Source organism: Moschus berezovskii, chromosome 14, assembly GCF_049115385.1.
Source record: "Moschus berezovskii isolate FMDL1 chromosome 14, NW_MosBer_1.0, whole genome shotgun sequence".
NCBI classification, from domain to species: Eukaryota; Metazoa; Chordata; class Mammalia; order Artiodactyla; family Moschidae; genus Moschus; species Moschus berezovskii.
The window spans coordinates 81,890,426-81,914,871 of NC_142473.1; the positions used below are offsets into that span (position 1 = coordinate 81,890,426).

At 41.3% G+C, this 24,446-nt stretch overlaps 1 protein-coding gene across 1 annotated transcript in view; it reads right to left on the bottom strand.

Annotated features, from left to right (window-relative positions):
- The window catches only part of NUP160 (nucleoporin 160), a 45,963-nt gene that overhangs the window by 7,246 nt on the left and 14,271 nt on the right, over positions 1-24,446 (bottom strand). The window contains exons 8-28 of the mRNA XM_055424124.2: positions 19,602-19,679; positions 19,236-19,333; positions 16,516-16,600; positions 14,860-14,928; positions 13,124-13,207; positions 12,655-12,825; positions 11,623-11,722; positions 11,182-11,347; positions 10,591-10,718; positions 10,337-10,497; positions 8,697-8,830; positions 7,776-7,846; positions 6,715-6,874; positions 5,917-5,986; positions 5,233-5,331; positions 4,391-4,510; positions 3,824-3,919; positions 3,633-3,727; positions 3,440-3,536; positions 3,241-3,346; positions 658-818 (exon numbers count right to left, since the gene is read on the bottom strand). Of these exons, the coding sequence (XP_055280099.2) occupies positions 658-818; positions 3,241-3,346; positions 3,440-3,536; positions 3,633-3,727; positions 3,824-3,919; positions 4,391-4,510; positions 5,233-5,331; positions 5,917-5,986; positions 6,715-6,874; positions 7,776-7,846; positions 8,697-8,830; positions 10,337-10,497; positions 10,591-10,718; positions 11,182-11,347; positions 11,623-11,722; positions 12,655-12,825; positions 13,124-13,207; positions 14,860-14,928; positions 16,516-16,600; positions 19,236-19,333; positions 19,602-19,679 (2,349 nt within the window). The remainder of the gene's footprint in view (positions 1-657; positions 819-3,240; positions 3,347-3,439; positions 3,537-3,632; positions 3,728-3,823; positions 3,920-4,390; positions 4,511-5,232; positions 5,332-5,916; positions 5,987-6,714; positions 6,875-7,775; positions 7,847-8,696; positions 8,831-10,336; positions 10,498-10,590; positions 10,719-11,181; positions 11,348-11,622; positions 11,723-12,654; positions 12,826-13,123; positions 13,208-14,859; positions 14,929-16,515; positions 16,601-19,235; positions 19,334-19,601; positions 19,680-24,446) is intronic.

The following is a 24,446-nucleotide window of genomic DNA, read 5'->3' on the forward strand; positions in this document are numbered from 1 at the left end:
AAGGCAGCCGACTGGACAATAAAAGATACAGTAATCTGCCTGAAGTTAGGTTGTCTGATTCCAAAACCACTCTGTAATATTTATTCAGAGAACTAATGATTTTGAACTGTGGTGCTGGAGAAGACTCTTGAGAGTCCCTTGGACTGCAAGGAGATCCAACCAGTCCATCCTAAAGGAAATCAACCCTGAATATTCATTGGAAGGACTGATGCTGAAGCTGAAGTTCCAATCCTTTGGCCACCTGATACAAAGACCTGACTCACTGGAAAAGACCCTGATGCTGGGAAAGACTGAAGGCAGGAGAAGAGGACAACAGAGGATGAGACGGTTGGATGGCGTCACCGACTCGATGGACATAAATTTGAGTAAACTCCGGGAGTTGGTGATGGACAGAGGAGCCTGGCATTCTGCAGTCCATGGGATCGCAAAGAGTCTGACATGACTTAGCAACTAAACAACAATACTTATTCCTACAGTAATTCTGAACTTGGAAACCAAAGGGGATAGTAACATCAAACAAATGAATCGCTGCAAAAATAGATTAAGTTCACAAATATCCCAGTGGAAATTTTAAATGAAATGAAGCAAAATGAGGTATTTTCAAAGGACCAAACAAATTAAATGATCCCCAAATTCCAGGATACAAAGTTTTCATACCACTGCACCAGATGCTGGCTGAACAATCCATGCGTATTCTGGGCGAATAAGTCGTAAGCAATTAATAGCAGCCAGATAACAGTTGCCCTGCTTCTCAAGTCCCCGGATAGTTCGAACCTCTCTGCCAAGACGCATTCCATACTCAAACATCACGGTGCCAGCTATGAGGCAATAACAGATATGAGGAATTCAAAAATGTGTCTCTTTAGAGACACAGATAAAATGTCACACTCACCAAATGTTAAAATTAAAAAAAAAAAATTCAAGCTTAACTTAAAACAACAAAAAAATCACGTATTGCTAAGAATGTGGAAAAATCGGAACCCTTGTGTAGTGCTGGAGGGAATATAAATTGCTATAGCCACTAAGGAAAACAGTTCTTCAAAAAATCAAAATTACTTTATAATTCACCAATTCTACTTTTGGGTGTATAAACTACTCCCCCCGCCAAAAAAAACCCAACTGAAAGCAGAGTCTTGAAGAATTATTTGTACATCCCTGTTCATTGCAGTGTTATTCACAAGAAACAAAAGATGGAAACATCCAAGGTTCCATCAAAATTGTTATCAATACACCCATACAATAGAGCATCGTAAATTCTGATGGATGCTATAACATGGATGAACCTTGAAGACATTATGCTAAGTGAAATATGCCAGTCATAAAAAGTCAAATGCTAGAGGATTCTGGTAGCCAAATTTGAAGACAGAGAGTGGAATGGTGGTTGCCAGGAGATGGGGAAGGAGGGAATGAGAAGTTGGTGTTTAAGGAATACAGTTTCCGTTTGGCAAGGTGAAAAGAATTCTGGAGACTGGCTACACAGTCATGTGAAGGTGCTCAGCACTACTAAACAGGTAAAATGGTTAAGATAGTAGTTTATGTTACATGTACTTTACAACCCCCAAGAAAGGCAGAAAAAAAAAAAAAAGTTCTGCAAACATCTAAAATGTTAGTTTTGAAGTTTAGATACTACACACCCAGGTAGCACAGAACACTAGCTTGGAGAACTAGTTCCAATTCTGTGGTCACCTATCACCACCCAGGATCTGCGTGTCTGTTCAAGGTTACAAACTCTTTTTCTTTTTTCTGGCCAAGTCACATTGCATGTGGGATCTTTGCTTCCCAAACAGGGATTGAACATGCGTCCCCCATGTTGGAAGCCTGGAATCTTAACCACTGGATTGCCAGGAAAGACCCCCAAGATCATACTCTCATCATTGTTCTGAGACATCACGGGACTCCAGAAACTAAACAGATTTAAAACTTCTCTTTCAGTTTCAAACCAAATCAAACTCTTTTTCATCCCAACAAATACTTTTGAGTGCCTGGAATATGTAAGACGTTTTTGTCAGAAAAACAGCCTTGCTCCAGAAAGAGCTGAACATGAATCCAGCTAAACTGGTCTTAATCAGGTGGATGTAATGGATGCTGTCACTGTGAAAGCAGTGAGAGGCCTTGAATCGTCTATATTGCCTTTCTTGTATTATTCAAAGAACATGCAAGCATGTTTTACCACTAGGAATATTAAGAACTGGCCTATGAACTATTTCCAACTATTCTTTCCAATGAAAATCAATAAGAAATCTAAAAAAAAATTCGTGAGTGAAAATAGTATAAAAATGATAGTGGTTCCAAAGGGTAACCACAATGATTATCTTGTAAAATATCTTAAAACAGCCATGTAATCCCTTAACTTTAGCTGACCTGATAAAAGATCTCATTGTCATCAAATAAATACAAATTCAGAAACATTCTACAAAAATGATTGGCCCATCCTCTTCAAACATATCAGTGTCATCAAAGGCAAAGTAGGGCTGACAGAATGCCCCGGATTAAAGGAGACTAAACCGACAGGATAATTAAATCCAAGACGCGATCCCAGAGTGGGGTGAGGACAGTGTGAGGGAAATGTACTAGCCGTGTTTGGCGATATTTAAATATGAATAGTGCGTCGAGCAAGAGCACGACATCTACATCTAGTTCACAGAATTAGTTATTCTCTCAATCTGCGGTTATATGAGAAAATGTCCTTGAAATGCATCTGAAGTGTTTATGTATTGAGTCATGATGTCCACAACTTACCCTCTAAAGGATCAGCACAAGGAAGAGAAAAGTAAAGGCCAAAGGCTTCCCTGGTGGCTCACTGCTAGAGAATCTGCCTGCCAGTGAAGGAGACAGGTTTGATCCCTGGTCTGGGAAGACACCAGATGCCGTGGAGCGATTTGAAGCCCGTGGGCCACAACTACTGAGCCTGTGCTCTAGAGCCGGGAGCCACAACCACTGAAGCCCGCGTGCCCAAGAGCCCGTGCTGCACAGCAAGAGAAGCCCAAATGCTGTAACCACTGGACTGCCAGGGAATTCTGGCAGAGAAGTGTCTTATCTTTAAGATTAACAGGTAATCTACAAAGAGGTGAAGCCAATCTTGAACTTAAACATAAGTTCCCCAAATGCTTGTAGAGAACACCTGTCCAGTGGTAAAAATAAGGTAGAAATTACGTAAGTCAAGCAGATAACATTTTTTTGTAAAGCATGAAACAACTGATTGGGTTGCCTCCCACAAAGACGACATGCTTCAATGCTCACCCTTCCGGTAATTGTGACGGTAGATGTGAAAGGCATACAGAAGCTCATAGTAATTGTGAGTCATAAGGTCCACAGCTCTTGCCCGTGATTCAATTATTCCCACCACCTAAAGGAGGGGAAGCGGTCAGATGTCAACGTTAGCAGCCATCACGACGCCCACCAGAACGGCACCCAGCCATCAGTGGGTAAATAAGATGACCTCATTGTGCAGATTCACATAGGGAAACTCCACGAGGTCCTGAAGTTGGGAACGTTCACAAAGAACTACCACCAGCTGCCGCAGACAATCCAGCTGCCTAGAAGGAAAGAAAGGGTATGAGTGTACATTTTCCTTGTGGGTTACACAGGGCTGGTAAACTGCCGCCTCTAAGTAAGACTGTATGTTTGATTACCTGCTGGAATCAGGAATTTGGGTTAAGGCTTCATAGGCTTGGCTGTTGTGACCTAAATCCAAATGATGTTTGAAAATGCATGTCCTTAAAGTGGCCTAAGTATCAAATACAGGGGAAAAAAGAACAGAAATTAAAACACCGTACCCATGATAAAGCTCAAGGGTAATAAACAGAATACAGTTAGTCTTCACCTGACTTTTCCAGTCATCACCTGCTTCAGTTATTGCTGATGTGGCCAACTGAATAACCAGTTCAGGCAAACCTACGACATCCAGCAGACGCAAAACCTAGGGAGAAATATAAAAGCACTTCAAATTGGAATACAATTTATTTCATTTCATGTTTTGGCTTCCCTGGGGATCCAGTGCTTGAGTCCACCTGCCAGTGCAGAAGACAGATTCAATCCCTGGCCCAGGAGGATCCCACATGCAGCTGAGCTCATGAGGCATAGCCACCGAGCCTGAGCCCCTGCGGCCTGTGCGCTGCAACGAGAGAAGCCGCTGCAGTGAGCAGTCCAAGCACAAGCAGAGCGGCCACTGCTCGGTGCAGCCGGAGAACGCCGATGAGCGGCTGCAAAGACCCAGCGGAGTCAGAGATGAAAGGGACTGAGTAGCGTTCCTCGTGCTATATATGGTCCGTGCTTACTGATTTTATATATAAAGTGTATATGTTAAGCCCAAACTCTCATTTATCTGCCTCCCTGCCCCTATTACATTTTTACCCAGTGTGGTGCAAGAAGGACCAAACCATGCCAGAACCTTATCATAATACTGCAGCCGGGGGGTGGACACAACCTCTCCATCCTCTGAACGGATCAAGCGATCTAAGAATTCCTCTTTGCCTACTTCGGACGCTGCCTGGCAGAAACATTCCAGAGCCTGGAGGAATAGAAGGATATAAAATGACCTATAATAGATTGTTCCACTTCCAGATACTATGAGCCAAGAGTTCTTGTACTGAGAAAAGCTGAAAAAAAGAAAGAAAATTATTTAGGTAAGTAATTATTAAGTAAGTAAATGACTGCATTTACTGTTTGTTGTATATAAATTCTCTCTGATGCATTATGTAATATTTTATCTAACTTTTTAACTTAAATGTTGCTAATTACAAAGTAAACTTGAAGAAGATGCTTGATGGATACCTGTGGTACAGCAACTATAGCACCATGTTAATTTTGTTAATCTGAGGGGGGGGTTTAGTTTGAAAGTCTGTGGACTTTTATATCTGAAAGTTTACATAACAGGATGTCAGGGAAAAAATCAGAAATGTAAACTACCATAATGGGAAAAAAAACCAGCATAAAAAAACATGCTACAAAAACAATGTATCTGAGAAATATTTTAGTCATAAAAAAGTATCCCTAAAAGCATTGCACAGCGGCAGGAGGGTTTTAAAGTATTCTTCTTCGTATTTTCCTGTGTCCTAAATAATCTGTAAAGTACATGAAGCTAAACGGTCCCCACGGGCCGATTATGCCCCTTGCTGGCACTGTTAGTCTTCTTTACCCTATCTGGAGGATTCTATGCCTCCAATCCCCGCCCTGAGACGGAAACTGAGTGTCCTTACACTAAAGTTTGCTCATCTTTCAAATGCAGTTTACCTTCTGTCCCTCTCCTGTAACCAGGTAACACCGTCCCAGCATAAATCGGCAGGAACCAACATTGACTTGACACCAGGGATGCAGCAACTGAATATAATCCTTAAAGGCAAAAAAGATGGTTTCTGATTAGAGGATAAATATCCCTTAAGGAGATATTCATTTCCATGCTCTTCAGAGGGAGAGAAGATAGTGGTCATTCAACACAAAAGTTGTATTTTCAGAAAACATCTGGAGGTTAAAACCAAATCCTGTTAATCCATTCTTAAACTATTAATAAGTTATTAAACACTTTAAGAAAGCAAACGGGACGCTAATAACACTATCACATGAAAACAAACACACACTTTCCATCTTGGCAATCTTCCAACTTTTGGTATTTACTGGCTCAACTGACTAGATTCCAGTGAAGGATCTGTATGAAGACAATGATAGATTTTCTTTCTATAAAGAGAACCCAATAGAGAGAATTAACAAAAAAGTACTTTATAAAACAGTGTTAGGAATGATACTGCCAAGAATGAAGTAAAGAAAATCTTTCTGGTGTATGTTTCCGTGTAATCCAGTGTAAATTACTGTGGGTCTTATCAGCCCAATTAAAATGCAGGAAACATTTACAAAGAAAAAAGTTCTAGAAATCCCCTTCTTTACAAGAATAACTGTCCTGAAATGTTCAACAGTACTCACCTGCAATTGTACATACTGACAATTTCCCATCAAACATTCTAGAAAGAGACAACCAGGATTGCTTGGCCATCTAGTCATTGGTTAAGGAGATTATTTACTGTTTTGGTAAAGCTTAAATATACACACTGGGCACCCAAACTCCATGAAATGGCTTAATTTTTAAAAAGAAGGTAAAGAGAAGGTGTTACAACACATGTTCTTCCTACGTAACTATGTAACTTTAATATTAAACACACACAGTGAAAAGGTTATATACTAGGAGCCTGGTCACCTGCATTAGAATGCAACCAACAAAGAACTAAAGCACATATTGCACCTTTTGGTGGTCACTGCTAATTTTAGCTAGGATATCGCCAACGCATACTATGCCAATGGATTCTCAGTACCTAACACAGGACTTGGCATACAAAACCATTCAATAAGTATTTGATAAAAGGAAATGGCAACCCACTCCAGTGTTCTTGCCTGGAGAATCCCAGGGATGGGGGAGCCTGGTGGGCTGCCGTCTCTGGGGTCGCACAGAGTCGGACACGACTGAAACGACGCAGCAGCAGCAGCAGGTATTAACTGTGTGTGCACCAATAAAATCTGGCTCAACCCCTGAGCAAAAAAAAACAAATTAAAAACAAACAAAAAAAGGGATACCTGAAAATAACTATCATTTCTTACTGGGATGGGGGCGGGGGGGTAGACATCCAACCTCATTAAAATTTTTCATTACACAGGCAGAATATTCCTGAATCTTAGATTATTTAGATAGAAAAAAACTTTTCAATTAGCTTTTAAATGAAAGGATACAAGAGCTGCAATAAATAATTGGTAACAGCGGTGATCATCTCTGGCCAGTTCAATCCAGTCTGGCTTAGAGGTGCCTTTGGTTGAGAGAACAGATGAGAGATAATGTGTTTTCTTGCAACTTCTTGGAAGAATAACTCCACAATTGTCTGAGGGCTAGATACTTAAAAATAAAATGTTTTAGCAGTTACCAACTTGTGACAGTAGTTATCAATTTTCAATTAAGACAGCCTACCAATTCATTCTACGCCTGTCACAAAGAACATTTATTATTTAAAGACATAAACTGCATCACTGGTATAATCAATGGCAATATAAATAAAAGCAATCTGTAAACTATGAAGTACTATATAAATGTAATAAAAAAGCCACTAAATAAACATGACAGTCATGCCATTTCTCTAGAAGTGTTTCCAATAAATATAGTCCTAAGATTCTAAATTTTATACCAAAACACAAAATAAATTCTCCAGAATGGTTCTCAAGCATGAGAGAGGACTTCTTTTGAATATCTGTTGATGAATACAAGATTACAAAAGTCATATGAACTTAAGTAAATTAAAAAAATGATTAATCACTGGAGTATCAGTATATAGCGGAAAAGCACTTGTACATATGTATATGTATGTGTGTGTTTACCTATATATATGGCTTCCCAGGTGGCTCAGTGTAGAGAATCCGCCTGCTAATACCAGAGAGACGGATTCAGTCCCTGGGTTGGGAAGATCCTCTGGAGAAGGGAACAACAACCTACTCTAATATTCTTGCCTGGGAAATCCCACGGACAGAGGAGCCTGGGGGGCTACAGTCCATGGGGTCACAGAGTCGGACACGACTGAGCACACACACGTGCGCACATACACAGGCAACACCCTTCACTTCTGTCTGATCCGATACTACTTGTCACAACCAGAGAGGTCTCAGGGCACAGCTTGCTACACCCTCTCAAACTGAAAGCACAGGTGAGGCACCTTTTCTAAAGCAAAGGTGGCAGAAGACCACTTCAATGAACAGGCAATAAACGCCCAACTTACAATCAAACGCATGCGCAGCCCAGTCCTTACCAAACTTATTTGCCGCTAAAGCGCCAGAGTCAGTCAGTTCCAGTACCGATAAATGTTGAAGGTTAGACTCCCTGTGAGGAAAGCGGAAAAAACAAAAAAGCTCAGTAAGTCTTCCTATGACAACGGTACTTCAACACGTTAGCCGATTAAAACACTGTCAATTCCACTAAGAAATTACACATGAAAGCTCCACTGAAAGCACAAAAATATCTGGAAAATGAGCTATGGTTTGGATTGTTTCCCATTATAATCACCCAGTGATCCTTCAAGGAGAAGCCAGAGCAGAAATTTCTTAGGCCTCCATGCCATGAAAAGCCTTCGCTTGCCAGAAAACAAAGTGGCTTATCTAACTGAAACATCAGTCTTTTAGGTACACGTTAAATTTTGTTTCTTATTCTGGTTATAAAGAATCTCAAGTCTACTCTTGATAATTAGCATATTTTTGTGTGTAGCCTAACCTTCTCTGTGACCTCAACTTAAAAAAAAAAATTATTTACGTTTACTTGAAGGATAATTGCTTTACCATATTGTGCTGGTTTCTGCCACACGTCAACGTGACTCCACCACAGGTGTACAAGCGTCCCCTTCCCCCACTGCTCACTCCCACCCCCCAGGCTGTCGCAGAGCACCCTGAGTCACACAACAAACTGACCTCATCTTATTTTGCTTTCCACAGGATTTGTCTTTACATTATTCATACACACACAGAATAATACATATTTATTGCTTTCATTCTTTTTTTATATTATTTTCATTCTTATAACTTGCCTTTAACCTTTAGAAAATGGAGTTATCTGAAAGCTCTGAATTTTAAAGGCATATCATGCTACAGCATATTTAATTTGCTTTTCTATCAGACAATGGAAAAAAATCATTAAGCTCACAATTTATTTTTAAAATAATCAGAACACTGAAACTCACAATGTGTCAACTGGAACATCAGTTGCCAAGCACTGGCTTCCCCACTTAATGAGGTAATAAGATAAGAGCAGGGGAGCTGTTCGATGCAGTAGGTCTTGCTGGGCTTGAAAGAGCTGGCCAGCTCCCAAGATCACCTATATGTCACGGGTGGGTGGGTGAGACAGTAAATAGCATTTAGTAACGATAACCCTTAGGTTCAGGTGGCGGTAGAATGACAAACAGTTACAAAGGGCATACATAAAAGTGGCACACCTATGACAGTTTGGGGCAGCAGGCAGCAAAGGATCCACCCACTGAACAGTACAAAATAATAAAGACAGCTCACCAGGCCACAGGAGCTGATGGTGAAAAAGAAACGGTAACAGCTCAACTGTCACCAGATCTGTAGGTTCAGGACCCAGGAGGAACAGGGAAATCTAAGACATTTCTTAACTTCTGGTTTTGGGTAAAATAAATACGAGGACAGAGGAAAACTTGACAAGAATATCTGTAGCCTTAAAAACGTGCGTCACTTTGGGACTTCCCTGTTGGTCTGCTGGTTAAGACTCCACACTTCTAGTTTAGGGGCACGGGTTCAATCCCTGGTCAGGGAACAGACCCCACAGGTACCTGCTATGACTGGATGCAGCCAAATAAATAAATATTAAAATACAATACAAACTCAAAAAACAAAACAAAAAACAGAACCACAAAGGGAATTCCATGGTGGTCCAGCGGTTGGGACTTGGGCTTTCACTGCCAAAGCCTGGGTTCAATCCCTGGTCAAGTCACTATTATCCCATGAGCTGCGGGGCAAACAGACAGACAACTTTCAGGAACGGGTCCTGCTTCTCCTTGGTGGTCCTAAACCAATCATCTTCCGGAATGTTTTCTCCTTATCTTTTACCTGAAATTCTGCCATTAGCCATGTACTTGAGTTAATGAATTCTAATTTAAAAAGTATAAACACCCCCGGGAAGCTCCAAGGGCTTTCAGTTTATTTATATATTAATATGAATTAGTTTAATCAGATTGCTTCCTTGTCAGGCTCAGATGAGTGAGCTAAATGGGCCTTCTGAGGGTGGGCAGAAAGGTTAACTCTGGCATGTGAAACGCTCAAGCCGGGGAGGAGGGGGAAAGGCAAGGACAGCAGTCTGGCAACAAGAGCCTGGTGGCAATGGGAAGGGAGACACGGAATGGAGCTGGGAGGACCCCAGAACAAACTCTGCAATTCCAAAATTGCTTAGGGTAAATCCTGTACTGCAGAAATAGGTAAGTTCTTTTTCTCTTTCTTCCTCTCTCCTCCGTCCTAAATGGTACCCTGTGATCACATCCAGATGTGTACTAATAATACTGCATTTTGGGAGAGTCATCTGAGAAAATTATCCCACCATTACATACACAAAGGTTAAGAGTAAAACAACCCGCTTCATAAACATTCCTTTTTTTTCCCCCATGTACATTCTTAATCTGCAATTTTAGGCTCACTCATTCTTAAATCAACATGTATTCACAGAGGACCCACGAAGGGCCAAGCACGCGGGACAGAGCAGTGAACAAAGACGGAAGTCCCTGTGCTCTCAGAGCTGATGTTCTGCAACGTGCCTGCAGGTCAAGGCCGGGTTTCAGATTTTACAAGCTTTCCCTCAGGTAGTACTTACAGCATCTCCTAGCCTCATGAGAAGCTGCTGTAAGATCAAAAGGTCTCGGCAGAGGAGGAAGCGCGTGCTGGCGATTTTACACACACTCCTGCACACGACATGCCCTGCTGTGTTACTGCCGTAGAGCTGGGAAAGATTCATTCGAATATTCAAAGGCTGAGCTGTAAATTAAAGAATAATAATAATTTAAAAAAATTTAACTGTACTGCTGTTTTCTCTAAATCAAAAGGCGCAGCTGTTGCTTTGTCATTTACCTGGATTGAATCCCTTTTCCATTTCTACCTCTGTCTCATAGTCCATTTCCCGTATTAGAAGTCCGATGGCATGGATCGGGTTCCTGACCTCCTGCAGTTTACTACAGATATCCTCCATCACATTGTCTCTATAAGGAAGTTAGAAAACTATTACTTCTGAGAATGGATATGATAGATTCTTTACGCCCCTTTAAGGTAAATGCTCTATGAAACAGGAAAACTAGCCATGTCATACAGGAGTGAAGTAATCACTCTGGTATACAAGATAATTTCATGCCATGTAGCAAATTTTCCTTCATTTTTTTTCAGAAATGACAGACAAAATGTATTAGAGGAAAATACGTTTACATTTTAGAATTTACAGCTCAGTTCATAGTTAATAGCTAGACCATAATTCATGAGTCTTGTTTCCAGACTTGAATTCATGTGTTAGATTTTCTGTTTAAAAGCTGAAAACAGCTACTTAGAATCATGACAACTCACTTTAAACCACTACTTTGTACATATGTGAATTACATTTAAACCTGATATTGACACTAAGAATTGCTAAACTTCCATTAGGAAATGGACTTTACCCTAAATTCTCCTTACACATCAATAGTGATCAAATCTTCCAGAATCTGTTCTGCAGCCTTTTCTGGAGACTGTAGGTTGTAACAGCTCATTTCCATCATTACTGACATCTCCATAGTTACGGACTCTCCAATCAGCCGGAGGCATCTTATAAGACACATGACATCCCGAGCTACATCCACGTCTGTAAGAGAAAGGTGCCATTCATGTCTCAGGTCAATGAAGAGCTGCCAGTTAATATTATACTAAAAAAATATTGACAATATATGACAGGTAGCGATCTGAAGTCTTGGAGATGCGTAGGCCTCTTCATTTTTTTTTAAAAAAAAAGTACAATGAGGTACACTGACCAGGAAAGGTCACAGTGACCGTCGGTCGATGTTTTTTGTACCTGTCTGAATGAAAGCACAGGGCTTATGGAGAACGGAGTTTGAATGTGGACGTAATAATCACTCTTACCGTCAGATATGGTTGTCTCATCCTCTGTCAGAAGATTCTCATCAGGGAGGAGATACAAATGATCCACTAAGGAGGAAGGCACAAGGAAAGACAGGTACCCCTGCAAATACAAATCTTCCAGTTATATTATTTTTTTCAGTGAGTGTTTAAAGGTATAAAATAGTTGAGAACTGAATCTTATCACGAGGAGACCCCAGACAAATCCAAACTGAAGGATACTCTACCAAATAACAGGTGGAGCCTTCAACGAGGATCAACGTCAGGACCAGGACTTCCCTTAAGAATCCACCTTGCGATGCAGGCACGAGGGCTTGATTCCTGGTTGGGGAACTAAGTTCCCACATGGACCGGAGCAACTAAGCCCTCGCACCGCAACTAGGGAGTACGCATGCGGCAACGAAAGACACCACAGGACGCAACGAAGACCAGCCGCAGCCAAATAAATAAATAGTTTGAAAAGTTAGTGTCATGAAAGACAGAGAGGCAGACAGCAGGTGGAGATTAAGTACAGAAACATGGCAACTCAAGATATGCAAGACCTTAAATTGGATCCTAGATCAGGGAAGAAAAATTCTAAGCACAACTAGTAAAATCTGAATATAAACCAATATCAAACTGCCTGATCTTTAAATTGTGCTGCAGTTATGAAAGAATGCCGCTGTGCTTAGATACACGCTAAAATGTGTCAGGATCAAGGGGCATGATACTTACAACTAACTCTCAGGTGGCTCAAGAAAAGCAAATGAGTTAATAAATGGTGAATCTGCGTGAAGGGGATATAGAAGTGCTTCATGCTATTCTCGTAACTTTCAAATTAGGAATCACTTCAATGTAAAAGGAGAACAAGATGCAGAAAAGTGTAAATAGTGCAAAAGACTATTTAAACACAAATTAACTATAATTGTAAGGATGCCCCCCACAAGAGAAAACCCACCAAAGTCCTAAAAGCTAACTGCAGTATACAATAGACACTGCATTCTGAAAGACCCACTGAACAGCCTACAGGAGTTCTGTGTGTTTCTGCTCTCTTACTTTCTTCAACAGGCACACCATGTTTGTGTGTGGATTCAAATGCAGGGCAAGAGGATGAGAAAGGGCTTCTTGATACTGAAGACAGCAGGCATAGAACTTGCACCAGAATTCCTGCTGTAAATTTCGGAACTCTTCCTGGGAAAATTCATACTCTGTTACACTTCCTTGGAGCTGGCAAAGAAAAAAAGAAAGAAAGAAAAAAAAGGAACTCTTGATACCATTCAGGATATTTTCTTCCATCAAATGTAAATGTTTAATATCATTTTACTAAACTATAGGGAAGTGAATATTCCTTATGTATATATGCCATAGACTCTGTAAATGTGTATCTAATTTTTTAACTAGAAGTTTTAGAAGTTTATATTTCTTAGCAACAAAGTCCAATGAACAATTTGAACAATTTCTTGATACCAATCTATCCCACAGTGAGATGAAAGAAACTGTCTTTCTTTCTTTAATCAAACCTCACCTCATTTTCAACAGCTAAAGTGACTTCTTTCTTTAGTTCCGTCCAGGAAAGATCTAAATTCCTCTCAGTGCCTCGACAGAAAATCTGAAAAGAGACACAAAGAGACACTTCAGAGTACCACGTAATACTAAAAATACTCCAGTATTTATTTTTCAAGTGAAAAATACTCCAGAAGACGTTGAGGCAACATATACCAATACCATAGGCACTGGACGTGCCTGAAATAACACATTTACTCTTAACATCGTGCAAATAATTTCTAATTGTGAGATCACAGCAAGTTGAAATAGTTTCTATAGTCCAGGATAAACTATAAAAACTCAAGAGCCTGCAAGAATTATAATAGGGTACATTTGGGTCATTACAAAAAAGGAAACATAACATCTACTGCTCAGCTGGAAGGAAGATGTAAGATGATGCCAAATATATACATCCTGACAGGCGCAAAGGTGAGCGAGAATAGTGGTGGAGGTAGGTCACTCTACTGGGAAAAATTCTCCTAAAGTAAAGCTTGTGATCGGCGCCTTACTGATTATGCAGGATCTCAGTCTGCAAGAAACACCATGAGAAATCGTACATTTGATTACTGTTAACAAGAAGGGCTGATGAGATGAAAGAAATAATGCCTTAGAAGTAAGCGACTGTGTCATCTTGGAGTTTTACTAGAGAGAAAATAGAAAACATAGAACAGCCAGATAGTCAAGAATGTACCCAGAAGAAAAGTCAAAGATCTGGAAACCACATCACCTGGGAGAAAGTTAAGGGACTGGGTGTATCGAGCCTGGAGAAAGATAACACGGAAAATGCTTAAAATACCTGAAGAGTGACTTTATAGAAAAGAGCCATGTTCTATGAAGTTCCCAAAGAAAGATGCCACCTAAATGATGCAGGATTAAATCTGATCTAATACTAGGATGAACCTTTCTTTGGCTGTACCACGTGGCTTATGGGATTTTACTTCCCCAAACAGGGATTGAACCTGGGCCCCAGGAGTGAAGGTGCTGAGTCCTAACGACAGGACTGCCAGGGAATACCCTGGGATAAACTTTCAGATGGCACAGTTCTGAACGATAAGTCACACAGGAGGAGCTAAGATACTTGTCACTGGAGGCAGAGACAACTGGAAGCTGATTAGCTGACTGTCAGAGAAGCCTGAGAAGGTATTTCTGCTTTGTGTGGGAGGTTAGATCAGGAGATTCTAAGGTATTTTTTAATTCTATGAGTGATTATTTCAAATTCATGAACCTAAGTGGCAATTTAACGAAGTCTAAGTGACTTGCATCTCTTATACCCTGTAACTTTGAAGCTTAGATTTTATTTTTAGAGTTTTCTTAAACCTGAACCAAGTCAGACCTTTGCTGTACTAACAAAAGGGTAAAAACAGTACCAGCAAACGTATCCAAGAAAACCTTTAAACTTTTTTTCTAGTATGGAGTACACGCAGTGTAGCAAAGCACGCTTTCACAACGGTGTAGGCAAAAGTTTCTCTTTTACTATCGTCACGCTTCACTAGTCAGTGGGAAAGTGCCCTCAATCCTCTCTCCACAGTGGGACTCTTGGTATTCTTATGGAAAGAACATTAAAAGAAATTACAACAGTATTTATAAACACCTGTATATACAATTGCAAAACTATGTTGGGGTTAGTACGTGCAAAACAACAAAAATAGTAATCATTAACTATATAATGATAGCAATAGAGAGTCTTAGATCAACATGAAATATTTTTTCACTGACCTGTAAAGCTTTACATAAAGCTGCGTTAATGAATCGCCCTGGTGTAAAAAGACTCTGCAAATACATCTCCTGTTAGAATATTGAAGCAAGAATTAGCGTCTTTCTAAAAAAGATAAAATTTGGAAAAATCTGAGTGAAGAATCCAACACATTAAAACCAAAGTCTGCATTTCTATTACGTGACTGTGGAAATTCTGCCCTCTGCGTAGAGCAGAGTGGCGGGGCAGTCATATATTTTCACACCGAGAGTGAAGCCTCTAGCATTCTGAATCAACTGGACGTGCTACACTGAGAATGCTGTGTTCCTCACGGAGCGCTTCAGTGGGTCTGCTTATCAAACGTCAATCCTAAAAGTGAAGAGTTCTTATCTAGGTTACGAGTCATAAACACCAGTAAGAGAACAAGTGAACCAAGTTGGTTTCCACACCATCCAGAAAAGGCCTCATTTTACGGTTCCCATATAAAAGGAAAGGAACCCGTAAGAATAGGCGTTATGCATATGTGTATATTAAAGACTGACAGACGGAACTGCAATAGGCTCTACCAAGTGGGCAGATGAAGTCGGGAGGACACAATGGAAGGCCCCGCACTGTCTGATCGTTTTGATCACATTTTACAGACCAGATTCGCCAATAAGGGGCAAATTTGGTTGACCTTCATTCAAGTTTCCTTCCTTTCACTGAGGTTCTGAGGGATATTTACAAAATGACCAAAACGGAGAAAAACAAGAATTTTTAAAAATCAGCATGTGATTTTGACTTCTAGACGACAGTTAAATGCCAATAAACTCTTGGGATTAAAAATACAGCAATATTCAATTTCAGATATTCAAAATCGGTTTCCCAATCCTACAAAGAGTTAATGTCTTAGACCCAGAGCCCATAATCTTTAAGCTCATTTTAACAGTAAAGAATCAAGTTTTTCTTCCGTTTACCTTGAGGATGTCCCTGAAAAACAGGGAGCCTGGCCTGTTTTGTTCTCTACTGCATTCCCTTTTACAGTTGTGTTCTTCATAGCATACACCTCTATCAGAATTTATTTTGTTTCTAGTTTTCATGCATCTATTCACACGGTTAGTAGAGTGGACACCCATGGTCTGTGCCTGCCCAGCATCCATTTCCCTTTCTTTTACTAACAAACCCTTTACCTTTCTCTGAAGAATCACTCCTCTTAAACCCACACCCAACTGAACTTCACCCTCCACAATAAGAGGGTCCAGGCTGGACAGGTTTCTCATGCCAAGCCAGAATATTCTATTCCTTCTGATTAGAGTGACCATGCCAGGTCACTCAGATTGACTCAAGCCAGGCCAGGGTCAACTCCACGACCTAGAACAGAAGCGCTCTCTTTTCCCTGGAGTTGCTAAGTTCACAGAGTCAAGCTTGTTCAGAAAACCTGCCCAACAATAAACCCAAAAAGGAGGGAAGCAGAATAGAGACAAAGGAGAGATGAAGCCCTAAAGGCACTATTCCAGCCGTGGCTGAAACCAGGTTACTCTGAACTTCTCAGCAGCACAAGCCAATACATTCAACTTAAGGCAGTTTGAGGTGGGCTTCTTTCAGCTGCAGCTCAAAGAGTTCTGCTGATACAACTGGTTCTTCTCAAACTGATGATCAGGGTAAACCATCTCCTTATAGAAAACTTCAGCGCCGCTTACTCTGGGGTCTTGATCGTCTCTGATGACAATCTCTTCCTCTGGCAGAGGCTGCATAAAAACTGGACTCCACTGACCTGCAACATTACTAACAGAGAAGAGAGTCCGTCAGTCCACGTAAAGACGATGAAGAAAAATGAAGCTTATGCGGGTAGCACTATCTGGGCAGGAAGGGTCCATTGCTGACCTCTGCAACTGCTGCTTGATCAATTCTATTTTTTTCTGGCTGCACCAGGCAACATATGGAATTTCCCTGATCAAGGATTAAACCCATGCACCCGGCAGTGACAGCATGAAATCTTAACCACTGGACCACCACAGAAGTCCTTGATCAATTCTATTTAAAATAGTTTCCAAAAAAAGAAACATATTCATAGCAGAGTCTGGATTATAGAAGTGCTCTTACTTCTTTTAACAGGCATCTTCCTGAATTAAAACTCTAAACACAAATCTACAAATAATAGCTAACTTTCATGCATTTACCATATGCTATGCCTTCTGCAGGTCTAATTCAAGACATACTTCCTGTATGTGCTTAGTTGCTCAGTCGTGTCCAACTATTTGTGACCCCATGGACTGTAGCCAGGCTCCTCTGTCCATGGGGATTCTTCAGGCCAGGATATTGGAGAGGGCAGCCTTTCCCTTCTCCAGGGGATCTTTCCAACCCAGAGAGTGAACCCAGGTCTCCTGCATTTCAGGTGGATTCTTTACCATCTGAGCCACTAGGGAAGTCCAAGAATACTGGAGTGGGTAGCCTATCCCTTCCCCAGGGGACGTTCCCGACTCAGGAATCAAACTGGGGTCTCCTGCATTGAAGGTGAATTTTTTATCAGCTGAGCTACCAGGGAATCCCACACTTCATGTATGCTGCTGCTGCTAAGTCACTTCAGTCGTGTCCGACTCTGTGCGACCCCAGACGGAAGCCGACCAGGCTCCGCCGTCCCTGGGATTCTCCAGGCAAGAACACTGGAGTGGGTTGCCATTTCCTTCTCCAATGTGTGAAAGTGAAAGTGAAGTCGCTCAGTCGTGTCCGACTAGTAGCGACCCCATGGACTGCAGCCTACCAGGCTCCTCTGTCCATGCGATTTTCTAGGCAAAAGTACTGGAGTGGCTTGCCATTGCCTTCTCCTACCTTATGATAATTCTTTGAAGGATACACTGCCCTCATTTTAAGATGCTGAAAGTGAGGTTTAGGGTATCTCACAGCTATTAAGTTGGAGAACCAGGTTTCAAACTCATCCTACACTGGATTTTTTGCTTTTTTAACCCACTTTGCCTGAATGCCATCTAAAAGGAGTACTCTCTGTTTTCTGAGGTGTGGTTCAGGGTCAACCTGGGGGTAACCACTCCTAGAATTCTAATCTAGAATATGGGTTTCATGAGTGACCCTTTGGGTACAATTACTTTATAGTTAATTCTTGAACAACATGGGGGGTTTACAGGTGCTGACCCTCAAAAGCCCAGGTACAATTTATTCAAGCAACTTTAGATCGAACAATACTAGTGTAACTACTATGAAAAAAATCGATGCATTAAGTGGACCCCCACAGTTCAAAATCCATGCTGTTCAAGGGTCAACTGTAGTTCCAGGAGCATCAAAATATGATTCAGGGAATCCTTCATATGTTTCAGGAATTACACAAGTGTCTGATTCAAAACTGGTTCTTAAATGTGTTTTGTAACTGGTAAAAATCTTAAAATGAATATCATGTAAATAACAGATATACCAAACATATCTAATATTAGAGATTATCAACATGTTATATTGTGTTATAATTTTATACTCATAAAATATTGGTTTTGTTATATACTGGAGTTCATTATCTTTGGAAGGAAAAAAAAGGGTTTCCTGTTTAAAAAACAGAGTTTGAGAAGCACTGTTCTTGCAGAATCTACTTTTATCTTAGGGTGAGGACACTGAGACCTCAAAGGGGCTGCAGTGATTTTCAGAAGCTGTGGGTATCAGAAATGGCCTCTGCTTAAAAGCGAAGGAAATGTGCGGATTGCAGGCCCCTGCCGTCTTGGAGGCTGCCATGGGCTGGGCGCACCCCACCCTGATGGCAGGAGGACGGTGAACGTGAGAAAGTCGCTGGAGTTGCTCAGCTCGAGGCTCCAACCCGTCATGAAGAGTGGAAAGTAGGTGCTGGGGTACGAGCAAACGCTGGAAACGGTCAGACAAGGCAAAGCAACACTGGCCATCCTTGCCAAGCACCCAGCCTCCGGGAAACCTGAAGGACAGTATTAGGCCATATTAGCCGGAACAGGCCTCCATCGCTATAGGGGTATTAACACGGAACTGGCAGAGCGTGTGGAAAATACTAGAGCATGCACACTGGCTATCACGGGTGCAGGTGATCCAGGTCGTGCCAGAACAGACTGGTGAAAAGTAAATCATGTACAACTTTTCTTTCATAAAACCAGCCAGAGCTTGTTTGAAAAACAAAAAAAGAAGTATTTTGGATACATGCTGTCTCTCCCAATAAAGATGGTATATGTGCATATTTTTTGTGTGTCATTCCAACTCTAAGAATCCTTCTTCTGTCCTAAAACCGTAAGGTAAGAACACAAAATGAAACAGAAGGTATGTGAGAAAACAGGCAGACGCAGGGCTGAGTCCTTTAAACGCAAACATTTGACTTCTGTCCTACACAGTGAGCTCCCTTCTTTTCTGAGAATGACTCTGCCTGGGGTAAGGTAGGATGACAGAGGAGAGGGACCCGTACTGTTCAAAGTTGATGTATTTCACAACTGTCTGGTTCTCAGCATCGTGCCACAGGGCCCAGATATCCGTAGAGGTTAAGGCAAAGTCAATCAGTGTCTCCTGGAAGGAAATGTAGGGAGAAAACAAAAACAAAATAAGACAGAAAAGGTACCCCTTTATGGTGAATTAAACTTGTATAAGCAGGAGAGGTAAAAACATGAAAACAAAAGATGGTACCACGTGAACCTGGTCAAATCCAAATCAAATTGTGTTTGGACGAAGTTTCATCAAATATTCCACTTTAAGATTACAATCACATTACAACAGTTAAGTCAGCCAACACTTCTTTCCTGTGCTTGTGTGATAGGCAAAGAATGACTCAACCTACCTGAGAAGTGAACAGTGAGGAGATGTGATCCAGGCTATAGCGGTTATTCTCAGCGCTCACCAACTGGAAAACGCAGAACTGATAAAACACAAGTCGCTAAGTGAATACTTGAAATAACCAACATGTCATTTTTCTAAGCAAGCAAGACTTATTAGCATTCAAAAAACAATTTTTAAAAAAAATGTGTGGTAAAATATACGTAGCACTTACCATCTTAACTTTTTTTAACTGTACAGTTTAGTAGTATTAAGTACATTTATACTTGTGCAACCAGTCCCTAAAACTTTTTATCGTTTTTCAAAACAGAAACGCTGTATTCATTAAATCCCACATTTCCCCTCCCCACCAGCTCCTGGCAACCAGCATTCTATTGTCTATCTCTAGGATCTTGACTACTCTACTCAATGGTACCTGTCTTTTAGGGGCTGTATTTTCACTTAGGACAATATCCTCAAGGTTTACCCACGGTGCAGCATGTGTCAGAATCTCTTTCCGTCTAAAGTTGAACAATATTCCGTTTTATGTAAGTACCACATCTTGTTTATCCATTCAGGCACCGATGGAGACGTAGGTTGCTTCCATTTTGTGGCTACTGGGAATATTGTTGCTAAGAACGTGGGTGTACAAATATCTTTTCAAGACCCTACTTTGAATTCTTTTGGGTATATATCCAGAAGAGGAATTGCTTGATCATACGGAAATTGAAGAATTGCTGAGCTGTTTCCCATAGCGGCTGCAGCATTTTACGTTCCCACCGGTAATGCACAAGGGTTCCAACGTCTCCACATCCTCCCCAAGACTTGATATTTACTATTTCCCCCCACCACGGTAGCTATCCTTGGGTATGAGGTGGAATCTATGGTCAGAAACCAAAAATAATTTAAAACATACTCAAGATTAAAATAAACTCGAGTCAATCTTCACTACAAACAAAAACCTATAAAATAATTCATGTTTCGTATTTAACTCTACTGCCAAAACAAAAAAGATGTCAAACTCAAAAATAATATTTAATAAACATTACTTTAAATAATTTTTTGACAAAGAAAATATACTACAAACTAACAACAGTGATGAAGATTCTATGTTGCTAACAAGCAACTGTTCTCTAGAAGCTTTAAAAAAATATACAGTGATTTCCTTTTTTGAAAGAAAAATAGACTGTACGAAGTATGAGAAAAGTAAGTAGTGGTCACATTCATTCCAGCCTACAGCTATATTTCACAAGCTACATATCTCAAATCACTAGTGAGACATGAATCAACTCAGTAGGTCTCAACCAGCATTTAAGAAAAAGAAAAGATTAAGAGTTAATCAGTTCATCACCCATGGTGAGTATGTTTCATGCAAACTGGTTTCTGTTATATGTCCATTGCCACGTAAGGGCATCCAGACAGCAATGTAAAATAGTTGTTGCATATTCCAGCCAAAAGGCTGGAAAAATGCTGGTCTAGTACAGTGCTTCTCAAACCACCTGTGGTAAAGGAACAAAGGAATTTTTTTTTTTCCTTTTAGTTTTTAACCTGCTCCAGACTAATATTCTTTTTTCTTTTTGGGTGGGGGCGCAGTGGCTTCACTGGGTGGCATGTGGGAATCTTAATCCCCCAAGCGGGGACTGAACTTGTGCACTCCGCAGTGGAACCGTGGCGTCTTAAACCACTGGACCGCTAGAGAAGTCCCTCAGACTGATGCTTTCACGACATACAGAAACCATGAATGTCTGTGGCAACGTCCAATCACTTATGCTTCTGTTCTCTCAGTTTCCGTATTTATTTTACTGCAAACGAGTAACAAACAATTTGTGGCCCAGGACCATTCCACAGACCGCACCACAGGTCTCTGGCACTTCTGTTTGAGATTTGTATTAGTGTCCTAGACTGACTATTATTGTTATTGTGCAGTGGCTAAGTCCTGTCCAACTCTTTTTCAACCCATGGACTACAGTCCACCAGGCTCCTCTGTCCATGGGATTTCCCAGGCAAGCATACTAGAGTGGGGTTGCCATTTTTTCCTCCAGGGGATCTTCCAAACCCAAGGATCAAACCCATGTCTCCTACATTGCAGGTGTATTCTTAACCACTGAGCCCAAGGAAGCCCAGATGGAAATACATATGGCGCAATATAACACTGAGGACATGATGCTGAGAATGATTAAATTAATGCACCCCACTGTGGATGCTGATTGCAGCCATGAAATTAAAAGACGCTTGCTCCTTGGAAGGAAAGTTATGACCAACCTAGATAGTATATTAAAAAGCAGAGACATTACTTTGCCAACCAAGGTCCGTCTAGTCAAGGCTATGGTTTTTCCAGTGGTCATGTATGGATGTGAGAGTTGGACTGTGAAGAAAGCTGATTGCCGAAGAATCAATGCTTTTGAACTGTGTTGTTGGAGAAGACTTGTGAGAATCCCTTGGACTGCAAGGAGATCCAACCAGTCCATTCTAAAGGAGATTGATCCTGGGTGTTCATTGGAAGGACTGATGCTAAAGTTGAAACTCCAATACTTTGGCCACCTCATGCGACGAGTTGACTCACTGGAAAAGACTCTGATGCTGGGAGGGATTGGGGGCGGGAGGAGAAGGGGATGACAGAGAATGAGATGGCTGGATGGCATCACCGACTCGATGGACATGAGTTTGAGTGAACTCCGGGAGTTGGTGATGGACAGGGAGGCCTGGCGTGCTGTGATTCATGGGGTTGCAAAGAGTCAGACACGACTGAGCGACTGAACTGAACAGAACTGAACAGAAAGTGTCCAAAGAACCAAAAGAAAACCAAGAAGAAACAAATGAAACTAACAGGAGTGGCTGTAAACCACCACAGAGATTAAAAAGACCAAACAGGGCTCCCTTGGTGGTCCCGTGGTCAAGAATCTGCTCTGCGATGCAAGGGACACTGGGTCGACCCCGGGTCCAGGAAGATCCCGCAGGCCTCAGAGCAATGAGGAGGAGACGCCACCGCAACGGGAAGCCCACGCACTGCAACCAGCATGGCCCCAACTCACCCGAACTGAAAGAAAGCTGCTGTGCAGCAACAAAGACCCACCACAACCAAAACATAAATCTGTAAAAACAAAACCAAACTTCATATGTGCAGGGTAGGGAGAAAAAACATTCAGAAGAGCAGTTTTTGTTTAGAAAAAGGAAAAAAAAAAAAAAAAAGACCTCAACTTCATTATACTCTGAATAGGCACACCAGCATGACATGGCTGCTAAAAACGAAGCATATCTGATTTTAGGCTTCATTAATAGAACCTAATGCTTAAACCAAAGGAGGTAATAGCTCTGCTCAATTTGACCCCAATCCTAGAATAAGACATCCAGTTTCAGTCTACTCTTTAGAGCAGAGGTTCTCAAAATGTGGTCCACAGACACCCAGAGGTCCCTGGGGCTAATTTCAGGGGGTCAGTGAGGCCAAAACTCTTCACAGTAATTCTACATTGTTTGCCCTTTTCGTTGTGTTAATATCTGCACTGATAATGCAACAAAGCAACGTGGGTGAAATTACTGATGTCCTAACGTCACAGGGGCACCAACCTGAGCACCCTCTCATGATAAAAACTCAACAAGCGAGGAACAGACAGGAACTTCCTCCACACAAAAAATTCACGGCTAACATTACAGTCAGTGGTGAAACACCCAAAGCTTTCTCTGTTAAATCGGGAGTAAGACAAGGGTGTCAACTCTTGTCACTTCTATTCAACACTATACCGGAGGATCTGTCCAAGGAAATTAAGACAAAAAAAGAAAAGGCACATAAATTGGAAAAGAAGTAGTAAAACTATCTTTTTTTGCAGATGTTGCTGTCCTATAAATAGGAAGTCCCAAGGATTCCACTATAACACTACTAGAACTAAAAAGAGTTCAGTGCACATAAAATCAATATAAAAAAGTGAACTATGTTTCCATAAACCTGCAACGAGGAACCTGAAATGAAATTAAGATACCTTCACTTACAATAGTACCAAAAGGAATAAAATACATAGGAATAAGTTGATTAAAAAAAACCCTGCAAAACCTGTATCACGAAAACTATAAAACATTAAATGGAAAAGCATCCTGTGTTTATGAGGCAGAAACCTTAATATTGCTAAGAAGGCGATGCTTTCCAATATGATCTACAGAGTTAACAAATTTCTATCAGAGTCTGTGAAGAAGCAATAAACACACACGCCGCTCTCTGGCTCCTTAGACACTGAGCCCCTAAAGCACCTGCAATCTTCTCAGTGGTGACAGAGGTGCTAGAAGCATCTTTTGTTATAATAGTTGGTCTCTGACCCTGGTTCCTGGCACAGACTCCTAAACCCCTGAGTGACAGGAACACTTTTGCTCTAACAACTGACTCCTGGATAGCTCCAGGATGGCAACTGGTCACCAGAAAGAGGAAGCCTGAATAGAATCTTGAAACTTTCAGCCCTGACCCCTATTTTCCAGAAAGGGAAGAAAGGCCACTGGGTTAATAATCCATCATGCCTATGTGATGAAGCCTCCTTAAAAACCCCTATCCCTATGGGATGCGGGGAGTTCCCAGGCTGGGGAACACATCCATGTGCCGGGATGGTGGTGCGCCTCAATGCCTCGAGACCCTTCTGGGCCTTGCCCTACCTACATCTTCAGCATTTATTGTATAATAAACCAGTAACTGAGTGTTTCCCTGGGTTCTGTGAGCCATTCTAACAAATTACTGAGCCCAGGGAGGGGGTGGCATGAATCAAGAACCCAAGGACAAGTGACTTCTCTTGTGGTCTAGTGGTTGAGACTGTGCTTCCAATGCAGGGGGCACGGGTTTGATCCCTGGTCAGGGAACTAAGATTCCGCACGCGAGGCAGCTCGGCCAAAAACG